General features: G+C 41.5%; 1 protein-coding gene across 1 annotated transcript in view; it reads right to left on the reverse strand.

Moving 5' to 3' along the window:
- Positions 1–27,174, reverse strand: part of XYLT1 (xylosyltransferase 1) — a 468,857-nt gene that overhangs the window by 169,503 nt on the left and 272,180 nt on the right. Inside the window, exon 3 of the mRNA XM_089679075.1 lies at positions 374–546. Within this exon, the coding sequence (XP_089535201.1) occupies positions 374–546 (173 nt within the window). The remainder of the gene's footprint in view (positions 1–373; positions 547–27,174) is intronic.

The following is a 27,174-nucleotide window of genomic DNA, read 5'->3' on the forward strand; positions in this document are numbered from 1 at the left end:
CCTCAAAAGCTTCGCCAGTAACCAATCACCTGAAGGTCTGAGCCTATAACCCACTATGAATACTTGACCTGTGTCCTGTACTGTATGCCTAAAATAGCAGATTTATTTCTGTCTTTGTTGCTGTTGCAAATTTTCCCTCACTTCTTGCCTGGTAAAACGCTGTCAGCAAAACTGAAAGTGAGATTAAATCTCCCTAACAGAGCCCCATATAGTAGTAAAAACCTGACAGAGGTTCTAACTCGTCCCTACTCTAAATCTAATCTAATCAAACAAGTTTCGGTTGAACATACACTTTAAAGTTTAAGTGCACTTTTAGGACTAATTGCTTACCCCACTGTCCGATGGACTAGAGAAAGCAAATGGAAAATCTTACCTTATCACAATGAATGTAGAAGTAATGGTCCTTGTGGTAAATTGCCTTAAACATTCGTTGGAGTTGTCGAGAGGCTCTGCCATGAACAACCAGAACAAACGCTATCCTCACGGGATTGGTCGCCATATACTCCACTGAATCTTCATCCCATTGTACATTGTTATTTGCCTTTCCTGAGGAAAAAACAAACACAATTTAAATTAACTGTTTTCATTTCACTATACAGCACTTTACAAACTCTGTAGGACAAAATCTACTGTCATGTCATCTCAGTAATGAATAGGTGCCCTCTGATCACACAACGACTAGGGCTTTACCTGAAACTTGAGCTGCAATTTTCATATTTTATCATCAGTGACACTGTTGGTAAAATTTGTTATATTGACCATAATATACAATAAATCAGAAACTCTTGCCATAAATAGATTGAAATTTGGATAGTTCTGCTGAGATTGAACTAATTTTAATTAGTATGTGACTGTCCCTGCTCGACAGACATTGATCATCAGATTGACTACTGGCGAAGGAGAGTGTTGGGAAAACTTTTCTTAATCTGTGGCTGCAGCCAATAACAACAGGATAATCTAGAGAATGTATGAGAGGATCCTTTATCCTCTCCAAGACAACAATAATCATGTGATGCAATGGCTATTTTAAGCAGAAGCTAAACATGAGTAATGGTGGAGTTAAGGAGTCTCTTGAGGGGGGTCCCATGAACTAACAGTACTTTTGTACACTGTTTCTCAACCTTTTTTCAGTTGAGGCACCCTTTAAAATTACGGACAATCTCAAGACACCCCATTGTACAAAGTAAAAAGCTACACTAAATGTTTTACAGAATGCAGCAACATCCAAAACAGTAGGACACCCAATGTTAGAGGCGATTTATTCTTCCAAAGCAAATACAGCTTTGCAAACCGGTACTGGCTAGTATTCCAATTTTTTTCTTCTCCTTCAGCTTCTCTCCCCCGTTCAGCGAGAATTTTGCCAAGGCATTCCTGAAGACACCTGAAGGCACACTGGTTGAAAAAGACTACCTAAATATATGGTATTTAAACAAACCATCCACTAAAGCAGAAGAAAGGACACCTTACCCTTGTTATCTGCAGTAAACAATATTTTCTTACAGCAAAGCGGTGTTGAAATGTTTCTGTATTTTATTCACTTACTCAATCCTCATCGCAAAAAAAAAGAAAAAAACATACTCCCGAATAAAAAAAAAAACAGCACAATGAAAATATAATCCACAGAAATGTTTTAATTGCTTGTTTAAATACAACTTTTAACAATTTATCAATAAAAGCTTCAGTAATGAGCTGATTTCCCAAAGTGTCTGCATAGTTTACTAGAGATTCTCTCTTTTCATATAATAGAGTACTAGAACTAGACTAGACAATGTGCTATAAATAAACAAGGAAAAAGCCCATTTACAGCATGTAGTTAATTACTGTTACTCATAAATTAAATACATTTTGGTTATCTGTATGTATAAAGAGAATTCTGCATATTAAAACATAAATGTACACTTTCAGAACAATGAAAGGTTGTCACAATTCCAATTTATTTATTAGATCATGATGTGAAATTTTCTGGGTATTTTAGTAATTATTTTTCCTAGTTCTGCACAAGAATCTATCTAGGGCTGGAATTTCTGTCAGAAAACCGCACACAGCCAATATGGGTCCAAAGAGCGAAACTGACCTGGCTGTCAAGGGATACAATGAAAGCATCCTGCCTTCCTCTGAAAATGCAAGTTGCCTGGTTTTATGTTCATGTTATGATCCAATGACTTCTGTATTTTCTACAATGAGTATGTGTATCAGAATAGTCAGTTAAGTCCTTATCTATATATTTGTTATTGGTTAGTGACTCAAAGTATTGGCACAACATGGTAAAGCCTGAAAACCAGGAAAAAAGCATTTGCAGAATGAGATGTCAGCAATGGAAGTCTTTTTACTGACAATAAATCCAGTGACTATGATACAAAAGATGGAGATGAAATGTAAGTTGTCTTTTAATTTACTTAATTAAGAAGTATTGTACACCACAAAAATGGGTGCAAACTGTCCTGCCACGCATGCTTTTAGTTGGTCTTTATTCTCACTGAAAAGCAATAAATGCAGCATATCACTTCTCGTCATGGGACTATTAAATGAGTACAGTGACTGATGCCAAGAGTCTAATAGTCAGCTCTTAGTGTTTCATTTAAGGGACATTGCTGACAAAAGCACTAATTTCTAACTACTATATTTATTCCCAAAGTTCCCAATGTTTTACTTGTACAACTCTTTAGAAAAATAAAAAGGATGTACTTTTGTTACAGGATTTCACTTCTTCGTTAAGCTAATTGCAAAAACTGAAAGATTAAAAAGGAGCTCCAATCTTAACTTGTTCCTCAAAGGTAGCAGTAATGCATGAATTAAGTATATAAAATTTAGTCTTCGTACACTCCTACTATGTATCTGAGTAATAATCTGGCAATAGAAAGCTGCAGCACTCAAAGTTTAACCTGCTTTTTATAAACATACTACCATATGTGCACCAGCAAATTAACCAAATTCAATTACACACTTTAAAAAAAAGATTTTTTGTGATGACATACAGTAACACTTAAAGTGGTTGTAAAGGCTCAAGGTTTTTCGCCTTCATGCATTCTATGCATAAAGGTAAAAAACCTTCTGTGTGCAGCAGTGCCCCCAGCCCCCTCAATACTTACCTGAGTCTCATCCTGATCTAGCGATGTGCTCAACAGCCTCAGCTGTCCCGGGTCTCTGCCCCCTCATTGGCAGAGACAGCAAACGGGAGCTATTGGCTCTCGCTGCTGTCAATCACAGCCAGTTAGCCAATGAGGAGCGTGTGGGCGGGGTTACAGCTCCGTGTGTGAATGGAAACCTGGAGCAGAGGATGCCCCTATAGTAAGCTGCTTGCTGTGGGGGCACTCAACAGGAGGGAGGGGCCAGGAGAGCCTGCAGGCAACCCGAGAAGAGGAGGATTCAGGCTGTTCTGTGCAAAACCACTGCAAACAGCAGGTAAGTATAACATGTTTGTTATTTTCCCAAAAAAAACCCTGAATCGAATTGAATCATTTTAAATAAATATACGGTGGTTTAAATATATGTGTGAAAAAAACCATGAACAAGTTTTATTATCAGTCCCTGCCAAAATATGATAATCAGTCCAAGCCAAAAACATGGAACTTCTTCGGACCAAGACAAATTCCAGTGTGTATATGAAAATCCTCCACCAACAGGGGCCTCCTGTACATGGACTCTCACCTTGTAATATAGGCCTTCAAATTACCAAAGGTCTTACAGAACTTGTTCCCTTTATAAGCTAGGATCAGCTACATTACTGTCTCTTCTCTTTCTACTAGTCAGGAACATCAGTGTATCAAGAGGCAAAACACTGCTAACATACATTCCGCTATCTATAGAGTTCAGCTGACAGCTCCAGCAATCACATAGATCGGGCTGTGACTCCAGACAAGATCTCCGCTCTGCTAGCTGTATGCCTCGTCACAGTTTTATTCACACACACGCACACACATATATATATATATATATATATATATATACTGTGTATACTGTGTATATATACAATATATATATATATATATATATATATATATTTACGGCACTGTATATTTTTATAGGTATCACTGTATATCACCTTTTCTTTTTTTTTGTCTTTGCTAAAAAATTTTTAGTGTGGAATTGAGTTTGGTTTATTTGTTTTGGCACAGCACATGTAGTATAATGCATGAATTAAAGCTTAACACTAAAAGGTTACTGGAAATTAAATTCAGTTACGTATCCATTAAAAAATAAATCCTTTTTTTTTACATGGAACTACCAGGTTCTGAATTCCCATAAAAGTCCCCAGGAATGAAAAATCCACTTGGAAGAGGTCAAATGCAAGACAGGAGCAAGCCAAATGCAGGTCAAATAAACCTGTCAATGAATTCTAAACAATGTCAACCTGATGCCATCAACATACATCTATAGCCAACTGACAGAGGCCCAAATACTTTGGCATGCAAGACAGTTTCCATATACGTATGCCAACTGTATACTTAGTTGGGGCATAGAGTTCTGCTTTAAAAACCTGCCAAACCGAATGACATCTATACTGCCATACATAACGTACAATTTACTTTCACATATCCAAAACTGAAACACCTGCAAGCAACAGAATAGCTCATTTTTTCCACCCTTCATAATCACTGTGTTTTTCTCCGTGGTTTTAATATGTATGCCCAAGTAGATGTGAAGGATATGTATATAAAAGGCCCCTTTCATTGCAATGAGCCTTACCATCCTTGATTAAAATGTTATTTGCTGATGGCGGCAATGTAAGTTCAGGGATTTTAAATTAGGGAAAACGCAGTGCACCTGTAAACACCAAATGTAAAATATTATACATTCAAATACATAGTTCTGAGGAACTGAAAAATGAATATGAACTTCAGTAAGAACTTCAGTAAAACACAGATACTCTACCTTCAAGTCAAAAGTGTGAACTATTAATATAAACTTCAAAAGCTGATAAGAATCAGTGGGACCGATTCACTGAAATACCAAGTGAACACAAACATCCACTCAAAAAAAAAAATGTTTCTGGTGTCCAACACTGGATGTCAGGAGTGAACACAGGTACCCTTTCTGTACTTCAACTCAATTCACATGTTAGTAATTCATACCCAATGAATCTTCAGGTTGTAGAAGAGTACAAAGTAATAGTTATTGATTATTCTTCTTACTGCTCTGTCTCTGTATTGTCTTAAATGTGATACAATCTTAACCTTATTTATACCACTTAGTGCTATCTACTAGAATAAAAGGCAACTTCTAAAAACACACATTGGCAAAGTTTCAAAGGGCATCCCCTTTCTTAAAGTGGAGCTCCACACAAAAGGGGAAGTTCCACTTTAAAGACTGCTCCCCCACTCCCCATTAAGGATTGGCACCATTGGGGAGCTGGGGGGAGCGGGTACCCAAAATTGACAGGTACCCGCTCCAACTTCCACTGCGATCGCAAGCCGAAGTTGTCTTCCCCGCCCTCCCTCACCATAGTGTTCTGGGACGCATCAGGTCCCAGAAGACTATGGGACCATTCAGAAAGCAGTGCTACTCGAGCATGCGCAGTGTGCACCTGGCTGTGAAGCCGCAAGCTCTCACAGCCAGGGGCCCACACTGAAGATGCTGGCGCCAGGAACACTGAACGGCCATGAAATGGGCTGCAGGGAGGACACTGCGGGATTGAGGGACAGGTGAGTGGCTGTTTTTTAAAAGTCAGCAACTATAGTTTTTGTAGGTGCTGACTTTTATTTTATCACAGTGTGACTGGAACTCCACTTTAAGCAATAGGTATGAGGTGCAGTGTGCATGAGGTATTTCTGCAGTATTTTACCAAACTGGGCAGTAACACTCATTACTACATAAATGTAAGGTCAATTCACAAAGATTAATAAATAGAGTTTCATTTCTTGAATACCACTGCCTTCTTACTCACATGTGTCAAATATAATGGCCCTCACACATCTCCTTCAGTTCCGGCAACCACCTCGTCTCTGCTACTCCTTGTCTCAGCAGTTGGAAACAGAGAGGTGGACAGAACTCCTCTGCCAGATCCTACGCCTCTCTGTGCAGCATCCCCTCATCTCCGCCCCCCCCCCCCTGGTCTCAGTATTCAGCAGACTTCGGCAGCTGACTCCAGCCCTCCTCCAGACCCTGCACTTCCCACCTCCACTTCCAGCTTCTTCCCGGCAGCAGCACAAAGTAATGGGGGGGTGATGTAAGGAAGGGTGGGGGGCTCTTGACATCTGATGTGAAGGGGTAGGGTTATCTGGACATATAATTATTATGAGACTAATACAATTCTATGCAAGGTGAAAAGGAGGGTTGCGCACCGCTGGTATCATTCACAAGAGATTGGAGATTGAACCATCCAATGTTCTGTTTCAGCAGTCTCCATAAAGTTTCCTGTAGATGATAGCAGCAGTGTGCAACCCTCCTTTTCAGACTTGCATCATCTGCTACAAGAGTGTGAGTAGGCTCCATGACAGTCTGCACCTGCCCTTCAAAGCTTAAGTCTTAAGTTATTATTAAAACCAGTAATAATCGAAGGCCCTTAGAGGACAACCATAAAGCTGATGCAGCCTGTGATAAAACTGAGCTTGACACCCTTGATCCTACAGATATTAATCTAGAAATAGAGATTTGCAGGATTAGAGTTCACTTAAAACGGAACTCCAGACACATTCATAATTGAAAAAGGAAGTTACACCTGGGCAGGTTAGAAAACTGTTCAGGACTTTTCTGTTTACTTTGTAATGCATACATTTTTATATGCCAGAAAGTACAGCTAGCGCTGAACTTCTGGCACTGTGGATCTCATACAGGGAAGGGATTCTGTCATCTATCCTCCCTTTCCTCTCCCGTTGTCCATTCACAAAACAATACAAGGTATTCTGTACGTACCATTCTGTCTAAATTGGCCCTAGTATGTGTATGTATGAATGTAAGTTAGGGATCTTAGATTGTATACCCCTTGAGGGTTAGGGACTGATGTGAATGTACAATATATATGTAAAGCACTGCATAAATTGACGGCGCTATATAAGCACCTGTAATATATAATAATAATAAGTGCTCAAGGGGAGAGGAGAAGAGAAGCAGATAATGACAGGCTCTCTCCTTATCCATTCACAGAATACAAAGCATTGCATGAATAGACAAGGGGAATGGGAAGGATAAAATACAGGATCCCTTACCTGTATGACGGCTGCAGCACCAGACAAACATTGATAGCTGTACTCTCTGTCATGTAGAAATTTGTGAATTACAAAGTAAACAGAAAGGTTCTGCACAGTTTACATACCTGCACAGAGCTAATTTCTTTTTACAATGAAGAATTTGTAAAAATATCTGTGACTGGAGTTTGGCTCTAAGCTTTATTGCTCATCGATCTTCTGAATGGTAAAAATTGTAGTTTTTGCAATGAACATTTTTATTAAGGGAAAAAAGATGCCATTTGAAATAGGCATAAAATACAATATAAAGTGCAACTAAAGCCAAAATACATTGGACAGAGTAAGGGATGGTTAAAACACCTGTGGGGGTTTCCTTTACTCTCTGTGGGAAAGTGGGGATAATTCCTTCACCCCCTATTCTGTAGACCTCCAGATGAAGGAGATCTCCTCTTCAGTCGTCACCAGAACATATGTCCCCACTGGAAGATTTGAACTCTATTTCTGGTCCACCCAGCATCTCAAAATATCAGATTTCTCATCATTTTCAGTCTCAGTGGCACCAGGGCAAATAGGGAGAATTTCCTCAGTGGTGAACCAGACAGTAATAAAAAGATGACAGATAAAATACTGATCCACAAAACACATGCAGTTATAAGAATTCATGCATTTTAGTGAATTGTCCCTCTTGAGCCAGAAGATAGAAAATTATTTTAAGTTTGCGTGATTTTGGTATAATTTTAAATCTGAGGTGTACCTTTGGAAAAACAAAACAAAACAAAAACCGAGAAATGGCACCCTCCCACCCCTCTCCTGTAGCAAAGGCCCCATACAGACATGATATGAAGGACAGGCTTGCTTTGGCCCTCTCTGCTGCAGTGCACAGACACAGTTGTAGGGCTACAGCAATCATGCCCCACAGAGATGGACGAGGTTCAACCATTTTGCTCCAAACCCTGCATCTTGCAGATCCTTCTCCCCCTCTTGGATCATCCCCATCCCTCTCTGAGAGCCACAGTGACATTTGGGCGGTGTGTGTGTTGGAAGTGTCACAGGCAGGCTATAAAACATCTCTGAGCTGGGTGCCAGGTGGTCTAAGAAGCTGAACAATCTGGCACCTCGTAAAAGGATAACCCAAGCCTTCCCCTGAGTTCAAAGACATTTCAGAGGAGTAAGAAACTAGATAACACTTTTAAATCCATTTTTCCCCTATGTCTCATATCTTGGAATATGAGAGACTTACATAAAAAAACAGGCATATCTTCAGATTGGCCACGAGAAGACAAACAGTTTGATATGTCACTCTCCTTGGCTGGAATATATAGGAAAGCAGAAAATTACATCTTTTGAACCATTCAAGTCTGGATCTTATATTTCATATCTAACTGTTCCGCAGATGAGTCTGCATATTAATCTACCCGCGGGTGGAATGGGACTTGTGCCTAGGAAAAGCCAAAATATGTGCCTTATGAGCCAAAATATGAGCTATGAGAGATTTTGGTTCTAGTTTGGGTCTCCGCCCAGACAACCCCTCCCCAAATGAGGCATTGGTCCATGGCTTCAGAGACACCCCCTGCTGGGGGACAACAAAATAGGCTGTCAAGCCTAAGAGTGGAAGTTGATGAATTCTCTCGTTTAACATCAGAACCACCTTAGGAGACGGTGCCCTTTTGCTCTGAAACTTGATCTGCTTAACCCAGGACCTTTTGGCAAGTACTTATCTACCTAACTTTCTTTCTGTTATCCTTTTGCTGTGCTGTTGCTCTCTGTATATTTATATATATATATTAGCTACATCTTTTTTTCTGTAAATATTTTAATTGCACCCTTTTGACCTTTTAGTAATAAATCTTACTTTCTGAAAGTGTTAAACTGTTTCTAACGCTTTTTAATGCAACTTACGAATTCATGCCTGCGGTGATAGTGGTATACAGATGGTTATCCAATCATCCTAGTGTTATTGCTGATATTGCCGAGTTTCCTCGTTCTCTGTACAAAAAGGAGGTGGTGGCAGTGTGAAGGGTTAATTGCGTAATTAACCCGACCCAGTAACAATCGCGCTCAGGCTTCTGGTACATCTATTTGAGGTCCAGTGAGCTGGAAATCGTTGTGCAGGGTGCAGCTGGGCGTGGCATTGTTACGCACTTGACATCGCGGTTTTAGATTGGCTAGTCCTTTCGGTCACGAGTTTGGTGAGAAGGTCAGGGGTCTGACACCGCGATCGTCACAATAGACATAAATGCAAGAGGTTTCAGAAGTTACAACCTTGTCTAGCCTACAGATAATACAGAATATACAGGCCGATGTGGAACACATGTGAGATGGAAAAGTTAGAGCAGCATGTAAAGAGATTTCACTTCTAGCATTAAAGTGCAATATCTAGAACTAGTGTGTGAATTAGAATAGATATACACTATATTGCCAAAAGTATTGGGACGCCTGCCTTTACACACACATGAACTTTAATGGCATCCCAGTCTTAGTCCGTAGGCTTCAATATTGAGTTGGCCCACCCTTTGCAGCTATAACAGCTTCAATTCTGCTGGGAAGGCTGTCCACAAGGTTTAGGAGTGTGTCTATGGAGATGTGTGACCATTATTCCAAAAGCACATTTGTGAGGTCAGGCACTGGTGTCGAACGAGAGGGCCTGGCTCGCAGTCTCCGCTCTAATTCATCTTACGGGTTGAGGTCCTCATTCTGTGCAGGCCAGCCAAGATCCTCCACCCCAAACTCGCTCATGCATGTCTTTATGGACCTTGCTTTGTGCACTGGTGTGCAGTTATGTTGGAACAGGAAGGGGCCATCCCCAAACTGTTCCCACAAACTTGGGAGCATGAAATTGTCCGAAGTGTCTTCACTGGAATTAAGGGGCCAAGCCCAACCCCTGAAAAACAACCCCCACCATAATCCCCCCTCCACCAAACTTTACTCTTGGCATAATGCAGTCAGGCAAGCACCGTTGTCTTGGCAACCGCCAAACCCAGACATGTCCATCGGATTACCAGACAAAGTAGCATACTTCGTCACTCCAGAGAACACATCTCCACTGCTGTAGAGTCCAGTGGCAGCATGCTTTACACCACTGCATCTGACGTTTTGCATTGCACTTGATGATGTAAGTGTAGGATTCAGCTGCTCGCGCATGGAAACCCATTCCATGAAGCTCTCTATGCACTGTTGTTGTGCTAATCTAAAGGCCATATCTAGTTTGGAGGTCTTTAGTTATTAACGCTGCAGACAGTTGGCAACTTCTAGTCACTGTACAAGTCAGTATGCGCTGACCCAGCTTTGTCATTTTACGTGGCCTACCACTTTGTGGCTGAGTTGTTGTTGTTCCCAGTTGCTTACACTTTGTTACAATACCACTAACTGTTGACCATGGAATATTTAGTAGCAAGGAAATTTCACGGATGGACTTATTGCACAGGTGGCAACCTATCATGTTACCACGCCTGAATTCACTGAGCTCTTGAGAGCGACCCATTCTTTCACAAATGTCTGTAGAAGCAGTCTGCATGCCTAGGAGCTTGACCTTATACACCCAAGGCCATGGAGATGATTGGCACACCTGAATCCAATGATTTGGAGGGGTGTTCCAATACTTTTGGTAATATAGTGTACTTCTTCATGTTAACTGTCCTCATTTCTTTGGGGGGGGGGGGTTTACTATCACATACCTCCTCCCAACAGTGATTTGATACAAAATCCCACAGTCCAGCAGATCTGAGCACTGTCCTGCAACACCCCTGCCCAGCATTGCTATTCTGCACAGCACATCAGGGCAGAAGAAATGACAGTGAATGGGCAGGGCAGAAAGAAATGACAGTGAATGGACATCATTGACTTAATTGTGCCTCACTCCTGTCTCTTGGGTAAGCAGAGGGACCAGAGTTCCTTTCTGCAATGTGCTGCCAGCAGTAAAGCACAGACACCATCTGCTACAGTGACACCATCTGATACTGGTCCTGTGTAGCACACTTCCCACAGGCATCACATACAGCAGCACTTCAGAGACAATGGATGGTTCCCCTAGGCTTTGATTACATAATCCAACCAAATGGAGGCCATTCCCTCACAATGCACTGCTGATATTAGAGGTGTGGTGAATGGAGGGAGGAGGAGAGAGCTTTGTACTGGGGGGATTAGTTGATGGTGGTAGACAGCTCTATATTGGGGGGATTTAGGAGTTGGGAGGTAATTTTTGGTTGTACACTGGCCAGTTACCTACTCCTGAGCCATATGGACTGTGTGATACACATTCCTGAACCCAGTGCCTTATTTACTTCTGACCACTGTACTCTGTGTGCTGAGCTATATTGAAAACACTCCTAATCACTGCACTCTTTATGTTATATTTTATATTACATCATTTTGATGATACATCAAAGTGTTTATTTTCTCAACAGTTGCTGGTTGCTGACTACTTGATGAAGTTCTTTAAAGCAGGCTGAAAGGCATGTGTAATGGAAGAGTTTTGTTCTTCTGATATAATTGTGTTGAATGTTGTACATGTCTGTAGGATTGTGGTATAGTAAATAAGACATATTGTAAAAAGACTATGACATATCTGTGCCATGTATCTGGCAAAGAGACTCAGATTTTATTTAACCATACCCCTTTAAGACACTGGGGAGTCTGTACTGGTGGGTAGGAGGTCTGAACTGGAAAGAGGGAGGGAGGGGTCTGTACTGGTGGTGAGTGAGGAGGTATGTACTGAAAGGGGGATATGTACTCATAGGGAGGGAGGGGGGCCTGTATTTGGGGATGTGGAGTCTCTACTGGTCGGGAGTGACATGGTCTGTACTGAAGGGGAGGGGGTCACTACTAGAAGGGGGGGTCTATATTGGTGGGAAGTGATGGCTCTGTACTGAGAAGGGTTGGGAGGGGGGTATGTGCTATGGGGGTCACCAATATTGGTGGGTCTATACTGAGAAGAGGCTGGGAGGGTGGCCTGTGCTCAGGAGGGTTTAGGACTGTGGGGGAAATCTGTACAGGGTGGGAATGTCGGGCTCTGGGGGTAATTCTTTATGGAAGGATTTGTACTGAGAGGAGGGGGCAAACATTGTTTGTACACTGGCCTGTGCTTTATACTCCTCTGACATGTGCAATTTGTATGTTAGGCACTCCTGGGACCAGTGCAATAGATATTATATATTGTATATTTGCTGGTGTTTATCACTGTGTTCTCTGCAAGAGCTGTTGGGCTGCCACACTATAAATAAGCTGTACCAAACATTGTAGATAGCTAAACAAAAACATACAACATTTTATTAAAGTATCTTTTTAGATGTAGTTCTTTCCTTTTTAGATGTAGTTCTGTCCTAATTATGATAAATCTTCAAGTGAGAGGTACCCACTTTTCACTGTGGCACGCTATGCAAGCCACATTCTATCTCTTTAAAATTTGTCCCTCATTATCAATTTCCAGTTGGGAAGGTATGCTTTCATCCCTAATATAAATGTTTACAAGAAAACAATAAAAAGACAAATGGGACTATTTTGGTATTCTGGTGGGACTATTCTAGATATTGAATTTCATCACATATACTTATTATCTTAATTAAAACACAAATCTTTTTATTAAATACAGTTTAAAATAACATTTATCTCTAAAATTACTGGCACTGGAATAGTCCCATTTGGCTTTTATTGTTTATTTTGGAGTGTGATTTAGTCTCTGTTTGTTCTACAAGAAATAAAATATACATTTTGTGTGGACTTTATGTACATTTAAAACACAGACATAACTATGCATATCTCCCCATTAGCATTTGAAAGGTCTATGCAGATTAATATGATTTGATACTGATGATCAATTATTTTTTATACAGAATACAAAAGCCAATACCATGCCTGTCAATATGTCTAAATACCCCAGTGTAGGTTTTATTCTGGGAAGAATACATATTAAAAGAAGAATACATTTTCTTGCCATCGATTCCCCTTGAAGACCTTGGGGCAAGAGAATGATTTATGAATCTAAACCTTTAGAGACTCCTAGAAATGATACCACCTTTGGAATACTAAATATTAGATTCAAAGTAAATGTATATGCAAACTGTTTCACCTCTAAAATACTAAAACATACAGCCTACTATTACCATGAAATATATTTTTGAAATTATCCACATTTCAAGCACATATTTGTGAAATCCCAATCCTTTTGCGTCTATATACTACCATGAAAACATACATTCATTACAGCATTACGTTTTCAGATGACATACGGCTATTCATTGATCTGTGTTTTCTTTGATGTCAAGTGTCAGAAGCATTGTCCGGGTTCACGTCTTCTATCATACATCATGTTCGACTTGCTAGAGGGCATGTCATTAACATAGGCTTGTTCTTTTTTCCTGCACAGTTCATATCTCTTTGCTGCTTGTTCATGTTGCTAGTGACCTTTCTGCATCGCTTGCTTAGTATTGATAATGTGAAAGATTGTTAGTGTTGTGTCATATGTGTGCAGCTCACCCGTCAGTGGGAACAGGAAGACATGGCTCCTCACGCTGTCATTTGTCAAAACTCAGAATTCAATTTCAACACCTTCATAAGGCATCAAAATTAGATTGCCCGGTCACTGGGTCAGAGTTCCTGAAATGTGCTATTTACAAAATAACTTGGATTTACAAATTACACCGTATCACAGATGGTAATTTTACAGAATAAAAGAGATCAACTAACTTCAATTTGTTTAACAAACACTGCACAATTGTTTGGAAAAAGGGTATTACAGGAAATCTGTAAAGTAAACCTTTCAATCCAAACAGTTCAGACCAAGCTTATGATAAAAGAATGGACATGCAGCTGCTACCTTTAGTGAAAACCACAAGCCAATACAATCAGTAGATCTAGGGATACAATCAACTGAAATTATATAAACTTTTGGATAAAAGCTGAACTTGATCGTACCCTAGCCATCCTTCTTTGCCTGTTGATAAGTGGCCATCACTAGGCTGATATTAGGTAGACATCAGGTAAGACCTTGCTTGATTTTAAGCTCCTTTTCACATGGGTGGTATGGTCAAGTCCACCTGTCAGTTTTTGAGGCTGACTTGATCAGTAGCTCTGTGTGAGTTGATGAGCTACTCCTGAGTTTGATCAGGTTCGAAAAAAAAAAATTATGTTTTCTGGACCTAAACATGATGGATCAGAGGTAGTCTCATGCAAGCAGATGAAAGTTTGTTTTCCATAGAACCAAAATGGGCCCGTAAAGTTTTGGTTTGTAGTAGCAGAAAACACTGAACACACACGCACACGGATGTTACAAAAGTGTCAACCATTCCATTCTGCTCAGTAAATCGGACAGGATGGCATCCACGTGAAAGAGCCTTATGAGAAAAGTTGAGATTTAGATAACTTTAGATGTCTATATTTTTAGATATGCTGATTATTTTGACATGCGCTTTCACTTAAAGTAGTAAGCCAAATTTATTTATGTAATTGTTTTATACTTTATATCTTTATTTTAATTTTTCAGTGCCTCCTGCTTTTAAATTATCACCACTTGTGCAATGTTGTTCTTATGCTCAGTTTAAATTTCCCAAGTTTTGTGAGATGCTTGTTTTAAAGTAGTATGAAACCCCAAAACAAAAATTTATTAAATTACAGCTCACCAGCTCTTTGATGCAGTGGCTGAATTAGTTTTCTTTCTTTAGGCTTTTTTCTTTTATTTTCACCTGGTGATCTGGCCAGTAAGTCTGTTATTTTTAAATACGTTTAATGGACCAAGTTGTCCAACAAAAGTAGCAGTTAGAGGGTGGAGGCAAACCATGTCTGATGTCAGACAAGAAGACTTGCAGTCTTCCACTTTAATTCATCCCAAAGGTGTTCTATCAGGTTGAGGTCAGGACTCTGTGCAGGCCAGTCAAGTTCCTCCACCCCAAACTCGCTCATCCATGTCTTTATGGACCTTTCTTTGTGCACTGGAGCACAGTCATGTTGGAACAGGAAGGGGCCACTCCCAAACTGTTTCCACAAAGTTGGGATCATGAAATTGTCCAAAATGTCTTGATATGCTGACACCTTAAGAGTTCCCTTCACTGGAGCTAGGGGGCCAAACCCACCCCCTGAAAAACAACCCCACACCATAATCCCCCTCCACCAAACTTTACACTTGGCACAATGCAGTCAGGCAAGTACCGTTCCCCTGGCAACCACCAAACCCAGACTCGTCCATCGGACTGCCAAAGAAGTGTGATTTGTCACTCCAGAGAACATGTCTCAACTGCTCTATAGTCCAGTGACGGCGTACTTTACATCACTGCATCCAACACTTTGTATTGGTGATGTAAGGCTTAGATGCAGCTCCTCGACCATGGAAACCCATTCCATGAAGCTCTCTACACACTGTTTTGGTGCTAACCTGAAGGCCACACAAAGTTTAGAGGTCTTTAGCTATTGATTCTGCAGACAGTTGGTGACTTCTGCGTACTGTGCGCTTCAGCATGTGCTGACCCTGTTATTTTATGTGGCCTACCACTTCGTGGCTGAATTGCTGTTGTTCCCAGTTGCTTCTACTTTGTTACACTACCACTAACAGTTGACCGTAGAATATTTAGTAGCAAAGAAATTTCACGGATGGACTTATTGCACAGGTGGCAACCTATCACGTTACCACGCTTGAATTCACTGAGAGCGATCCATTCTTTCACAGATGTTTTTAGAAGCAGTCTGCATGCCTAGGTGTTTGATTTTATATACCTGTGGCCATGGAGGTGATTGGAACACCTAAATCCAATGATTTGGAGGGGTGTCCCAATACTTTTGGCAATATAGTGTATATAAACAAACCCCTACATCAGACTACATACACATTTGGGACACTAAACTATGTCAGGGAATCCAGTGCTCCACAAACTGACCTCTCTTAGGACATCTCTATTTACTTTATGTCTCAGTGACAGTTGTCACCAGTGCAAAAAAGTGAAATAGAAAACCGTCTAACAGGGACACCGAGCAGTAAGTACAATTTTTTTAGTAAATTCAGGGAGGTCCCAGATTCCCTGTCAGCGCTTTACTTTTAACCTATTTATAACTGATCTAGAGATTGGAATTAAAAGTACGATTTCACTTTTTGCAGATGACACCAAACTTTGCAGCAGAATAAATGTTCCTATAGGATGTCTCAAACTTACAAGCCGACCTCAATGCACTGTTTAATTGGGCAACTGTGTGGCAAATTAGGTGTTTAGGGTGAATTCACACTCTATGCGGTGACAGACTTTTTACTACATGGAAAAACATCTGTCATTCCAGGGGCAACAAGTGTCTCCTATGTGTCCAATTCACACAGCAACAAAATGCAGCCGTACTTCATTTTATCGCATTGTACCATACCGAATCGCACGGCAAACAGCAACACAGTGCATCACACTACTGTGCATTGCTGTGAATAAAGTGCACATTTTGTACAAGTCTAATAAAGTTGCTAAAGAAAAGAAAAAAAAAAGTCATGTGATGCGCTGAATCACACGCTACACTGCCTCCTACTGCAGCCGGCAATGGAGAGCTGACACAGCGGCAAAGTGCTGTTTCAGCTTTCCACTGTATGTAAATGCCCCCATATATCAATAAATGTAGCTATGCACTCGGGGGCTAAAAACATGTATGTGCCATACATACTAAGAGGAGAATAGCTGGGGAAGTAAATGGTGGAGAAGGACCTGGGTGTTCTGGTAGATCATAGATTTATTAATAGCATGCAATGCCAAGCTGCAATTTTTAAAGCTAGAAAAATACTTTCTTGTATTAAAAGAGGTATAGACTCTACAGGTACAGGCCTCATATTACCCCTGTACAAATCATTAGTAAAACCTCATCTGGAATATGCAGGTCAGTTTTGGACACCAGTTTACAAAAATGATATCAGAAAACTGGAGAAAGTGCAGAGAAGGGCAACCAAACTGATAAGAGGAATGGAGGAGCTCAGCTATGAGGAAAGATTAGCTGAACTGAATTTATTCTCTCCTGTATACATATATAAATACATATAAATACATAAGCGGTCTATAGTGAACTTTGTGTTGAGTTATTCACAAAAGGACAAAGGGGGCATGCTTTACATCTAGGGCAGTGGTTCTCAACCTTCCTAATGCCGTGACCCTTTAATACAGTTCCTCGTGTTGTGGTGACCCCCAACCATAAAATTATTTACCCAGTAATTATAATTCATGAGTGTCGTTTTACCTCCAATACTGCTGCTTTCAACACAGTAGCAGCTGCTTTTAACAGAGTAGCTGCTTTCAACACAGCAGCTGCTTTCTACACAGTAGCTGCTCTTTACACATCGGAAATATGTGTTTTCTGATGGTCTTAGGGGACCCCTGTGAAAGGGTCGTTCGACCCCCAAAGGGGTCGCGACCCACAAGTTGAGAACCACTGATCTAGGGGAAAAGAGATTTAATCTTCACATATGGAAAGGCTTCTTCACATTAAGATCTCCCTCAAGAAGTAGTTCTGGCCAGCTTAGCAGATTTTATATATTTCAAAAATGGACCGTGCTAAAGTCACAAATTGACAAAATAAACTGTGCAATCTTTAAAGTGCTAACACTGAGAAAAATACAAATAAAATATTAATATGCAGTCCCAACATGTGAATAATTGGTGCAACGGTGCTGTATCTTTAACGATGATACTCCATACTGAAATGACAAGTGCTTCACTGTGTTCACATTGGTGCCCCACATAGATGTAAACTCACCGTCATTTCATGACCACCTATCTTTAGGTAAGTCACACTCGTATGCAATCCAATTCTGATGGCCGATATTCCTTCGCCCTTATAACCGTAGTTGCTGGTGGTAACCAATAACTTTCCACTAGATCTGCATCAATGTTAGGCAACTCCTCTCCTCCACAGGCAGTATTTCATATTTTCAGCATAAATCAACACAAAACCAGACATCCCATAGTGTAAAACTGTATAAAACGTTAAGATGTGGTCAAACCATAGAATTGCCACTCACAAAAAAGTGTCTTTCCTGGCACTAGGTGTATTCAGCTTTGTGTATTATGAATGGGAATTAAGATGGCATCCAAAAGGCACACTGCCCGCATTGGAAATCACACTCGCACTGGGAACCTTGGTTTCCTGCAGGCTGCAAGTTCCAAAGTAGTGCAGGGACTTCTTTTCTGCATGTCACAGGGCACGGCAGCCCATTCAAATGAATGGACTCTCGTGCCCGCACAAACTGCAGCCCGCACAGCAGCGTAGATGTGAACCTAGCCTAAGAGGGTTTTTTTTGCCTTCATCTGATTCATCTCTGGGTATCAGGTTCTGTATATAGTGTTTTTTTTTAAATGCATTTGTATTTTCTAATGTTTGAACTACATGGACTCTTTTTTCAATACGACTAACTATGTAATTATGAGACTAATTCCCTGTATTTCATATTGGAGACATTCACAGAGTCTGAAAGGTTTTTTTTCTAGAACTGCTGCCAAGTTAGCTCTCTGGAACACCAATAAATAAACGGCTGTTCAGAATTCTGCTGTTGTAGCTTCAGCCACAAGAAGAAGCTGTCTGTCTAAGATGTAAAAAAATGTGTCATGAGAGTAACCAACTAAAAGAAGCTTTAACTTTGAAAAAACAAGCAGACTTTCTTCAGAAAGAAAAACTATTATGTGTTTAACAGCAGTCTACCTTCTAGTCATTTGTTGTTTTCAAAAACATGTCATGCACACTGCAATCTCCTACAATCTAGGCTGCACTATTTGGGCCTTATTTCTAAAAGGAAATGCTTAAGAGAAATCGAAGATTAAGATGTTAACTGGTGAGCTTGCAATACGGGTTTGCATAACCGCACTGATCAACGTACACCCATCAATTCACAACCCTCTTACTGATCCTCTTACTGAACACCTGGGGTATTGCATTAAAATTCACGGAGGTTCAATCAGTAAAAATTTCTTCCAGCAGACATCAGTTTCCACTTTACAGTAGTGTTCGCAGGCCCCCTGCACATCACACCCACCCCCTTTACAATAGTGTACTGAACCCCCTTCACATCACACACCCCCTTTACTCACATCAGTTCTAAACCCCCCTTCAAATCATCATCCCCACCCCACAGTACTGTCCTCTGCCCCCTTCACATATCTCCCCCACAGTACTGTCCTCTGCCCCCTTCACATACCTCCCCCACAGTACTGTCCTCTGCCCACTTCACATACCTCCCCCACAATACTGTCCTCTGCCCCATTCACATACCTCCCCCACAGTACTGTCCTCTGCCCCTTCACATACCTCCCCCACAGTACTGTCCTCTGCCCCCTTCACATACCTCCCCCACAGTACTGTCCTCTGCCCCTTCACATACCTCCCCCACAGTACTATCCTCTGTCCCCTTCACATACCTCCCCCATGGAACTGTCCTCTGCCCCCTTCACATACCTCCCCCACAGTACTGTCCTCTGCCCTTTCACATACCTCCCCCACAGTACTATCCTCTGTCCCCTTCACATACCTCCCCCACGGAACTGTCCTCTGCCCCCTTCACATACCTCCCCCACAGTACTGTCCTCTGCCCCTTCACATACCTCCCCCACAGTACTGTCCTCCTTTCACATTCCCCAAAAACACTGTCTCCTTTTACATCCCCTGCCTCCCACAGCACTGCCCCTCCTTTACATCTCCCCTTACAGCACAGTCCCCCTCTCACATCACAAATCCCCCCCCCAACAGTAGTGTGCTCTACCCTCTTCACATCAAACACCCACCATACAGCACTGCCCCCCCTCACCCCCCCAAGCACTTACCCCCCTCACATCACAACCCCTCCACAATAGTATGCTGTGCCCTCCTCACATCAAACACCCCCCAGAGCACTGCCCCCTTTAAATCACCTTCCTCCCACAGCACCGCCCCTTCACTTTACACCCCCCCGGACAACACTGACACTCTTCACATCCCCCCAACAACAGCACTGCCTCACCTTTACATCACCCCCCCAGCAATATCCTTTCTCTTTACATCATCCCCCCTCCCACAAATCTGCCCCTCTTCACATCCCCCCCAGCACTGCCCCCCTTTACATCACCCCCCCAGCACTGTCCCTTCCCTTTACATCACCCTCCACAGCACCGACCCTCTTCACATTTTACACACACCCTCACACTGCATCCCCCCCTTTACATCACACACATGTACACACAGTGTTGTGTGTTTTGTCCTCTTGAAATCTATAGAGCACTGCCCCCCTTCAAATGATATACCCCCCACACACAGCCAGAGTATATTGTCATCTGCCCCTTCACATTCCTACCTTAGACAGAGCACAGAGCGGGAGGCAGAATTTTTCTGGACTGAGAGTAATAGGCACAGCACAGCATTGAGTGCAGGAGCTGCCAGGGTTAACTTTTTGTATTGACCAGCAGGTGATTGGCTGCTAAGACCACCCAGTATCTAATCACCTGCTGGACAACTTGAAAATTTGCCCTGGCAGCCCCACTCTCGCACTCTGTGACTCCCACACTTGGTCCAGAAATGTTCTGCCTCCGGTCCTCTGCTCTACTGTTATAACAATCTAAATGACTTTCTTAAGTACAAGAATGGGCACGTTAAGTTTCTGCTTAAGTAAAGGGCAAAACAAAACAAAAACAATGTAAAAATCACTAGGATTACGAAACAAAGAAACAGACACAAAAAACTGGACTCCAAGCTTTAAGAGCAAATAACCCAGTGCATGTATGAGAATATATCATTGGAATCTCAGTTCAAGCAGCATATTAAATTGTGTCATCTCATTTACTGGGATCAAAGCCTACATTTCAGAATACTCTAAAATCCATGCATGCACATTGGGGTACTCTGAGCACGATATAGACTAGGGCTTTTTTTTACTTTTAGTACTTTTTTTACTGTCATCTTTCTATGATGACAGGTTGTCACGGTATAGGGGCCCGGCCCATTATCAATTCCTGCTTACTGATCCGGAGTGTCCTTGTTCCTAATCCCTCCTGGCCATAGGAAGAGCCTCCTCCAAATAATATTCACTCCTGTGTGCCAAAGGCCCCTAGCTGTAATTAAGGCTCCCTCTCCACAAAAGGTCCAAAATTCAATTAGTGTATACATCCCTAATTAGTGCCTTACTTTTGTATTAATGTATTTTCCCCATTGTTACACTGTTTACAGCTGCAGATTAAATTATTGTGTCCATCCTGTTCAACCAGTCGTTTGCCTAATTCTAATATCCTCCCCACTAATTAGTGCCTTACTTTTGTATTAATGTATTTCCCCCACTGTTACACTGTTTACAGCTGCAAATACAATTATCCTGTTTCAGTGTCCAGCGGGTCCAACCAGTCTTTTCTGTTTACAGCTACAAATTAAATTACTGTAGTTCCATTCCTGTCCATTCTCTTCATTGTCACCTGCTAATGACCCCCACCTCTCATCCTGCTCAGGGGGTTTAAGAGGCCAGTACTGGTCTCTCTTGTGAATCCATTCTGCTGGGCAACCACTGAGGGGACCAGCTGGACTCCAGTGGCCCCCTGCTCTGCCTGAGCCCCATTGGAGGAAGCGGGACCCCAGAAGCTACATCAGCCCTGCCTGAAACGCTATCAGCTTTGCCAGAGACTACCACATCAGCTCTGCCTGAGACTACCGCATCAGCTTTGCGTGAGTGTATGCTTCCCTTGTGCTATCTGACTGCTTATGAACTGCCTCTTTGATTACAAATTGCTGTAGAGACTTTAACTTTGCCCACCGGGGCTGGATTACAAGTATTTTGGACTCTCTCCCTGCACTACTCCCCATTGAGTGACTGTTGTCTGTTTTAAGTGTTTGCCGTCTGCTTTAAGTGTTTGCCGTCTGCCTTGTGTGTTCTGTTCCGCTTACCCTCCGTCACACAGGTATTTGTTAACTTTAAGGGCTGGTTGACACCATAGAAATACAGTCCAAATGCGTTTCTGCATGCACGTTTTAGGCGCGTTCCGGTGCATTTTTTATGCGCTTTTTTACGCCTTCCGGTGTGTTTTTGATGCTTTCTGGTTCATGTGTAAAATAAAATATAATAGTAAGTAAAAGTTTATGTTTCAAAAATTTTCAAAATTAATAATCACAATTCATTGATCATCACAATTATTATTACTTATGAAAAAGTATTAGATGTTCCCATAGCTAAACCCGTAAAATTTGACAAGGATATCTAAATATTATATTACAGTGTGGATTTCAAGGTCTCCATTTAGATCAGAGGGTCATAAAGAATTAGGGGTGAAAATATTTCAGCAGGGGGAAAAACAAGTTTGAATGGCCTCAATAACCCATACTAGGAGGACCTCAGTTAGTTGCTTGCCGCTTAACAAGTCTGTGAAGTGTGCTTTTGGCTGTGATAGACAGCATTAACTGTACTGATGTAATGTTGCTACAAAGTTGCTACTTTTTTTCTTAACCTATTAAAGTTAATTTTACTGATGCATATCTGCACCCTGTTCGCCTTTCTTTACATGCTGTGTCTATTGAATCCTCCATGATCGGTTGTAAGGAGCTGAGAAGGCATTAAACCCTTAAAGTGGTTGTAAACCCTGACTCAGTGAAGTGAGTGGCCTCAGGTGGTACACGGAGAGGAAACAAATCCTCCTACATATGTACCTGTCTATCTGCAGTCTTCTCTTGTCAACATCCATTCAAAGTTCAGAATTCATACAAATTCTCTGAGAATTCAGAAAGCGGGGGCCAATGAGCTGCTGTTACACTCTGCAGATCTCACTGAGAGCTGATTGGAGACATGTCCCTTCACACAGCACACAGAAACAGTGACGAGGCTGTAAATCACAGGCTGTGTGCTGGAAGTCCCTCCCCTGTCACCTTTGAATCTCTCGGTGTCAGGGAAACTTGTCAGAAGTGACTCATGCTGATAGCAGAGAAACAAAGCAGCAGACAGAAATGACACTTAGTGCTCTGGTTTGAGACAAGTACACACTATAGAGCAGCCTTTCTCAACCAGGGTGCCTTAAGGTTTCTTCAGGGATGCCTTGGCAAAACATCTAAAAATTGACCAAAATCTGTATAAAAGCCAGCGAGTGGAACAAGCTTGCCTTTTAGTTACACAAAGCCACAGGATTTCATTGTGCACCATTATGATCTTCTAGGATGTCAGCTGCTTGCACAGCATCCTAGTTTGACCCCCCCCCCCCCACTCTCCATCAGTGCTGGGGTCATATTAGCTCAGTGATGGATAAAAACTGAGGGAGAAGAGAAACACTGGATTACTACTCAGCACCAGTGTTCAAATGTGTATTTGCTTTGGAATAATAAATCACCCCTAATGTTGGCTGTCCTATATGTGTGGATGTTGCTGCATTATATAAAACTATTAGAATAGTTTTTCACATTTTAGAATGGGGTGCCCTTTTAAAAATGTGGACAGTCTTCAGACACCCCATTTTAGAATGGGGTGCCTCAAGTCTGTCCATAATTTTAAAGGGTGCCTTGACTGAAAAAAGATTGAGAAACACTGCTATAGATGAATATGCTTTGTTCATATTTCATGTCTGAGGTTTACAACCACTTTAGGATCAAAATACCAGCAATATGTAAGTTGGATTTTTGCCTAGCTCTATGTGTTTTTTGGACTCATTCAATTGAATTTGAATTCACTATTGCCCTTTCTGTTCTTATTCTATGGATGTCCTCTCTTGATGATATTACTATGCCTTGTTGATTAGCTGTTGATTATACATGAGGAGCACAACATTTTTTACATTTCTTTTTGTGCTTTTTGGGACATAAAAGTTACAGCATATGTGCACAAACTTTAGTAAATCCTTTCTGCAACATATAGGATTTCCAGGTATGGATATTTATTTAAAGTGACAATGGAGGTCAGCGCTCAGAGAATGTTTAACATTTTCTGAATGAATACAAGTGTTCCCTGATTTTCCGGCATTTTGGCTAAGATCAAGTATAGTATCTCTTCTGATCAGTTTTCAGGAGAGGGAATGCCAGTGCCCTATTGGCTCGGGGAGCTGGTTAGTACCTCCTCTGATGTAATTAGGTATGGAGCGGTGTTCGAGTTCCTTTTCCTCCAGGGTTGTCCCCAGTGATAGCAGGACTCTCCCTAACCTCCCTATTGCCTTCCTCGCAGGAATGGGGCTGCACTGGTCTGGCCGAGGGCCAGGCTGAGAAAGAAGCCTGTGATGTGCCCCCGGAGTGGAAGTCCAGGGATGCTGAAATTCTCACGATGAGAGAGCTCACTTTGAGTTTTAGACACCCTGGTCACTACCCCAATCATGCTTTTTATTTGCACCTGCCTCAAGGGTCAGGCCTTTGGCCAGGACCAGAGGATTTTTTAATTCCTGGCCGAACAGCCCGGCATAGTACTACACTATGGCACAAATGCACTTATCCACTTCCCCTTTCCCTTTTTTTATGTATGTTTTGTCACTTGCACTTTGCACAGTATGCACTTTCCCTTTCCTGATTAGTAGGGTGTAAGTCCTTGGCCTGCCATGAAAGTCTTGAAGGGGGGGGGGGGGTGAATGTGGCCTTTTGGTCAGGGTCTCCTCCTCTCATGGGGTCTCCTTTGGGGGAGTCCCACTAAGTACTTGGGGTGGCCTTGTTTTGGCAGGGCTCCTGAAGAAAGGGGTCCACCTGATTTCGGCCAGGTGGACCAGTGAGGTCCTCAGTCCCTGTCAGGAGCCTTACACCCTGGGGGATCAGGGCTAGGACCCTTTCTCTTCAGAGGAGGGATAGATGTACACCTTGTGCTCACTTTGTTTTTTTGCACTGGGTGATAGTTTTGTGAGTATGTTCACTACACTGTGGGATTAAAAAAACTCTTAAAAACAAGTGTTCCCTGATTGGATAAGGTGTGTGATATCACGTACCCTTTAAGAATTTTAAATTCTCCTTACCCTGATAACTCCATATATACAAATGGACCAAAATATTCAATTTCTACCAAAAAGAAAAAAACAACACAGAGTTGAGTACTGTCTGATACTTTTTTATCTGCGCTAACAATTACATTTTCAGGACAAGTTTTTGGGATATATCCCCTTCTTCTAAAGTCAAAACATTTGATGATGCTCAGTTAAGTTTGTACTATGCACCCACCAGGCTTCTGCGTACATACTAAGTGTGTTTTACTATGTTGTGTACACCTTAGGGTTTAAACATACATTGGTTAAGCCACCGAATGCCAAAACTAATGTTTCTAGACTAATGTTTCAGATCAATGTTAGGGATTTTAACATGTACATCTCCTACAGAAACAAACTATATGAAGTGCAGTGTGCTATTAAAGGCAACTTTAAAAAAAAGAAAAGTGAGCCGTGGGCCATAGTGTATGATGTGCTTTTCTGTGTGTGCTATCACAGTGCATATGCTCAGTTATACATTCTGTCACCATGGCATATGTTGCTACGGCTGAACAGGATTCCAATAATAAATACTCATAAATATTGTCTCCTTCGTTCTAACAGCACAACATACACAATTACTTGGCTTCGATGCTTTGCTTGGAGCATGTGGATTACATTGTTTGACAAACCAGCCACCTTATGCCTTTTTAAAAACTTTTTTCCATTTTCAAATAAAGTGCTGACAAACACATTTCTTAGTGCAGTCTATCAGAATACAAGACATAAAAGCAGCATTATTTGAATGTTCAAAACACACTGTTAACTATGACTGTACTGTATGCATTGAGCAGCTGAGTATGATTTGCTAGATAGGTTCAAGGATCACAAGCTGTAAGTGTGCACATTATTTCTTTAGTAAATCAGGCCCACTCTGTCCATAACTAGGTGTATTTTGTAGATATAATTTATCGATCAAATTATTACATTGGGTCACTGATGGAATTACACAGAGTGGCCTGAACCTCCTGTCTCGGGGCCCCCACTGGCGCCCACCCCCAGCTTTTCTTCTTCTTAGTGTGTACCCATAGCAAGTCTGTGTTCCCAAGCCGCTCTGCCTGCATCCATAGACACAGACAGTGCAGCTCCAGCCCCTCGCACCCTCGTCACAGGATTTGATGGCTCACAGGATTTGAATGGCTCCTGATGCCTCAGCAAAGCTTGTGAGACCAGGAAGTGAGAGGAGAGAACCATAGCAGGTCGGCACAGTCTTGGATTCAGTGAGGAAGTGAGGTAAGTATAAAGGGGGTGGGAGGGGGCATACTGCTACCTAAATAATTTTTAGGAATGCATCAAGGTAAAAACTGGTTAGGCTTTAGAACCACTTTAATGATGGGTCTGTGTTAATTTTACATCCAGACTATGGTATCTCCTTACCAGAAACACAACTACTTTAGCCACATGCCCACATGCAGAACAGATTTCAGGATAGATGGTTGCTAAAGAAGAATGTTGGTGAAATTACTTGTTTGTGCATCTATACAAAAGGGGAGAAGATTTACACCACTAATCAGATCATGGCTAATGTATAAAGAAAGAAACAACTGTTCTGTAAAAAAAAAAAAAAATAATAATAATAATAATAATACTAATATATATATATATATATATATATATATATATACACACAGGGCTTAAAATTTTGAGTCTAGACCTACTAGCCAGGCAAAAACCTTACTCTCCACCAGTTGCTCCACCCAACCTTGCCCAGGTCTGCCTCCAACCCCACCCCTGGCTCGTCCCCCAACCACTCCCCCTTAAAGCTTTTGAAATTACATTTTTCTTTTCTTTAGAATAAAGAGTCCAAAATATAAAAAACTGCAATTATAACATAGCTTTATTATGTCAATTTAAACATAACAGCAATAGCTAAATAGCAATAGGGTGCTATCAAAATATCAAGTTTTACAGCTTTAAACCTGTAGTGAACATTTTGTATTTTTTTTGTTTATCTCCTGCATCTTTAAAAAGAGACTTTAGTAACTAGTAACTCGATTTGATGCACTAATGATCAGAGAATTAAGGTAACGTTCTTAAAAATAAGGAATTTTCATCAAAATTTTACTAGTGTATGGCCAGATTGGGTCTCCTGTGGCTTATTAAGGGAGCAAAAAATCCTGAGTCCCCCCCTCCCCCACAATCTCAGCAAGCTGCAGTGAACAACCGACACAACCAATCGCCATGAA

This window comes from Staurois parvus, unplaced genomic scaffold, assembly GCF_062004578.1.
Source record: "Staurois parvus isolate SC_StPar_1 unplaced genomic scaffold, SC_StPar_1.0 ptg000217l, whole genome shotgun sequence".
Lineage (NCBI taxonomy): Eukaryota > Metazoa > Chordata > Amphibia > Anura > Ranidae > Staurois > Staurois parvus.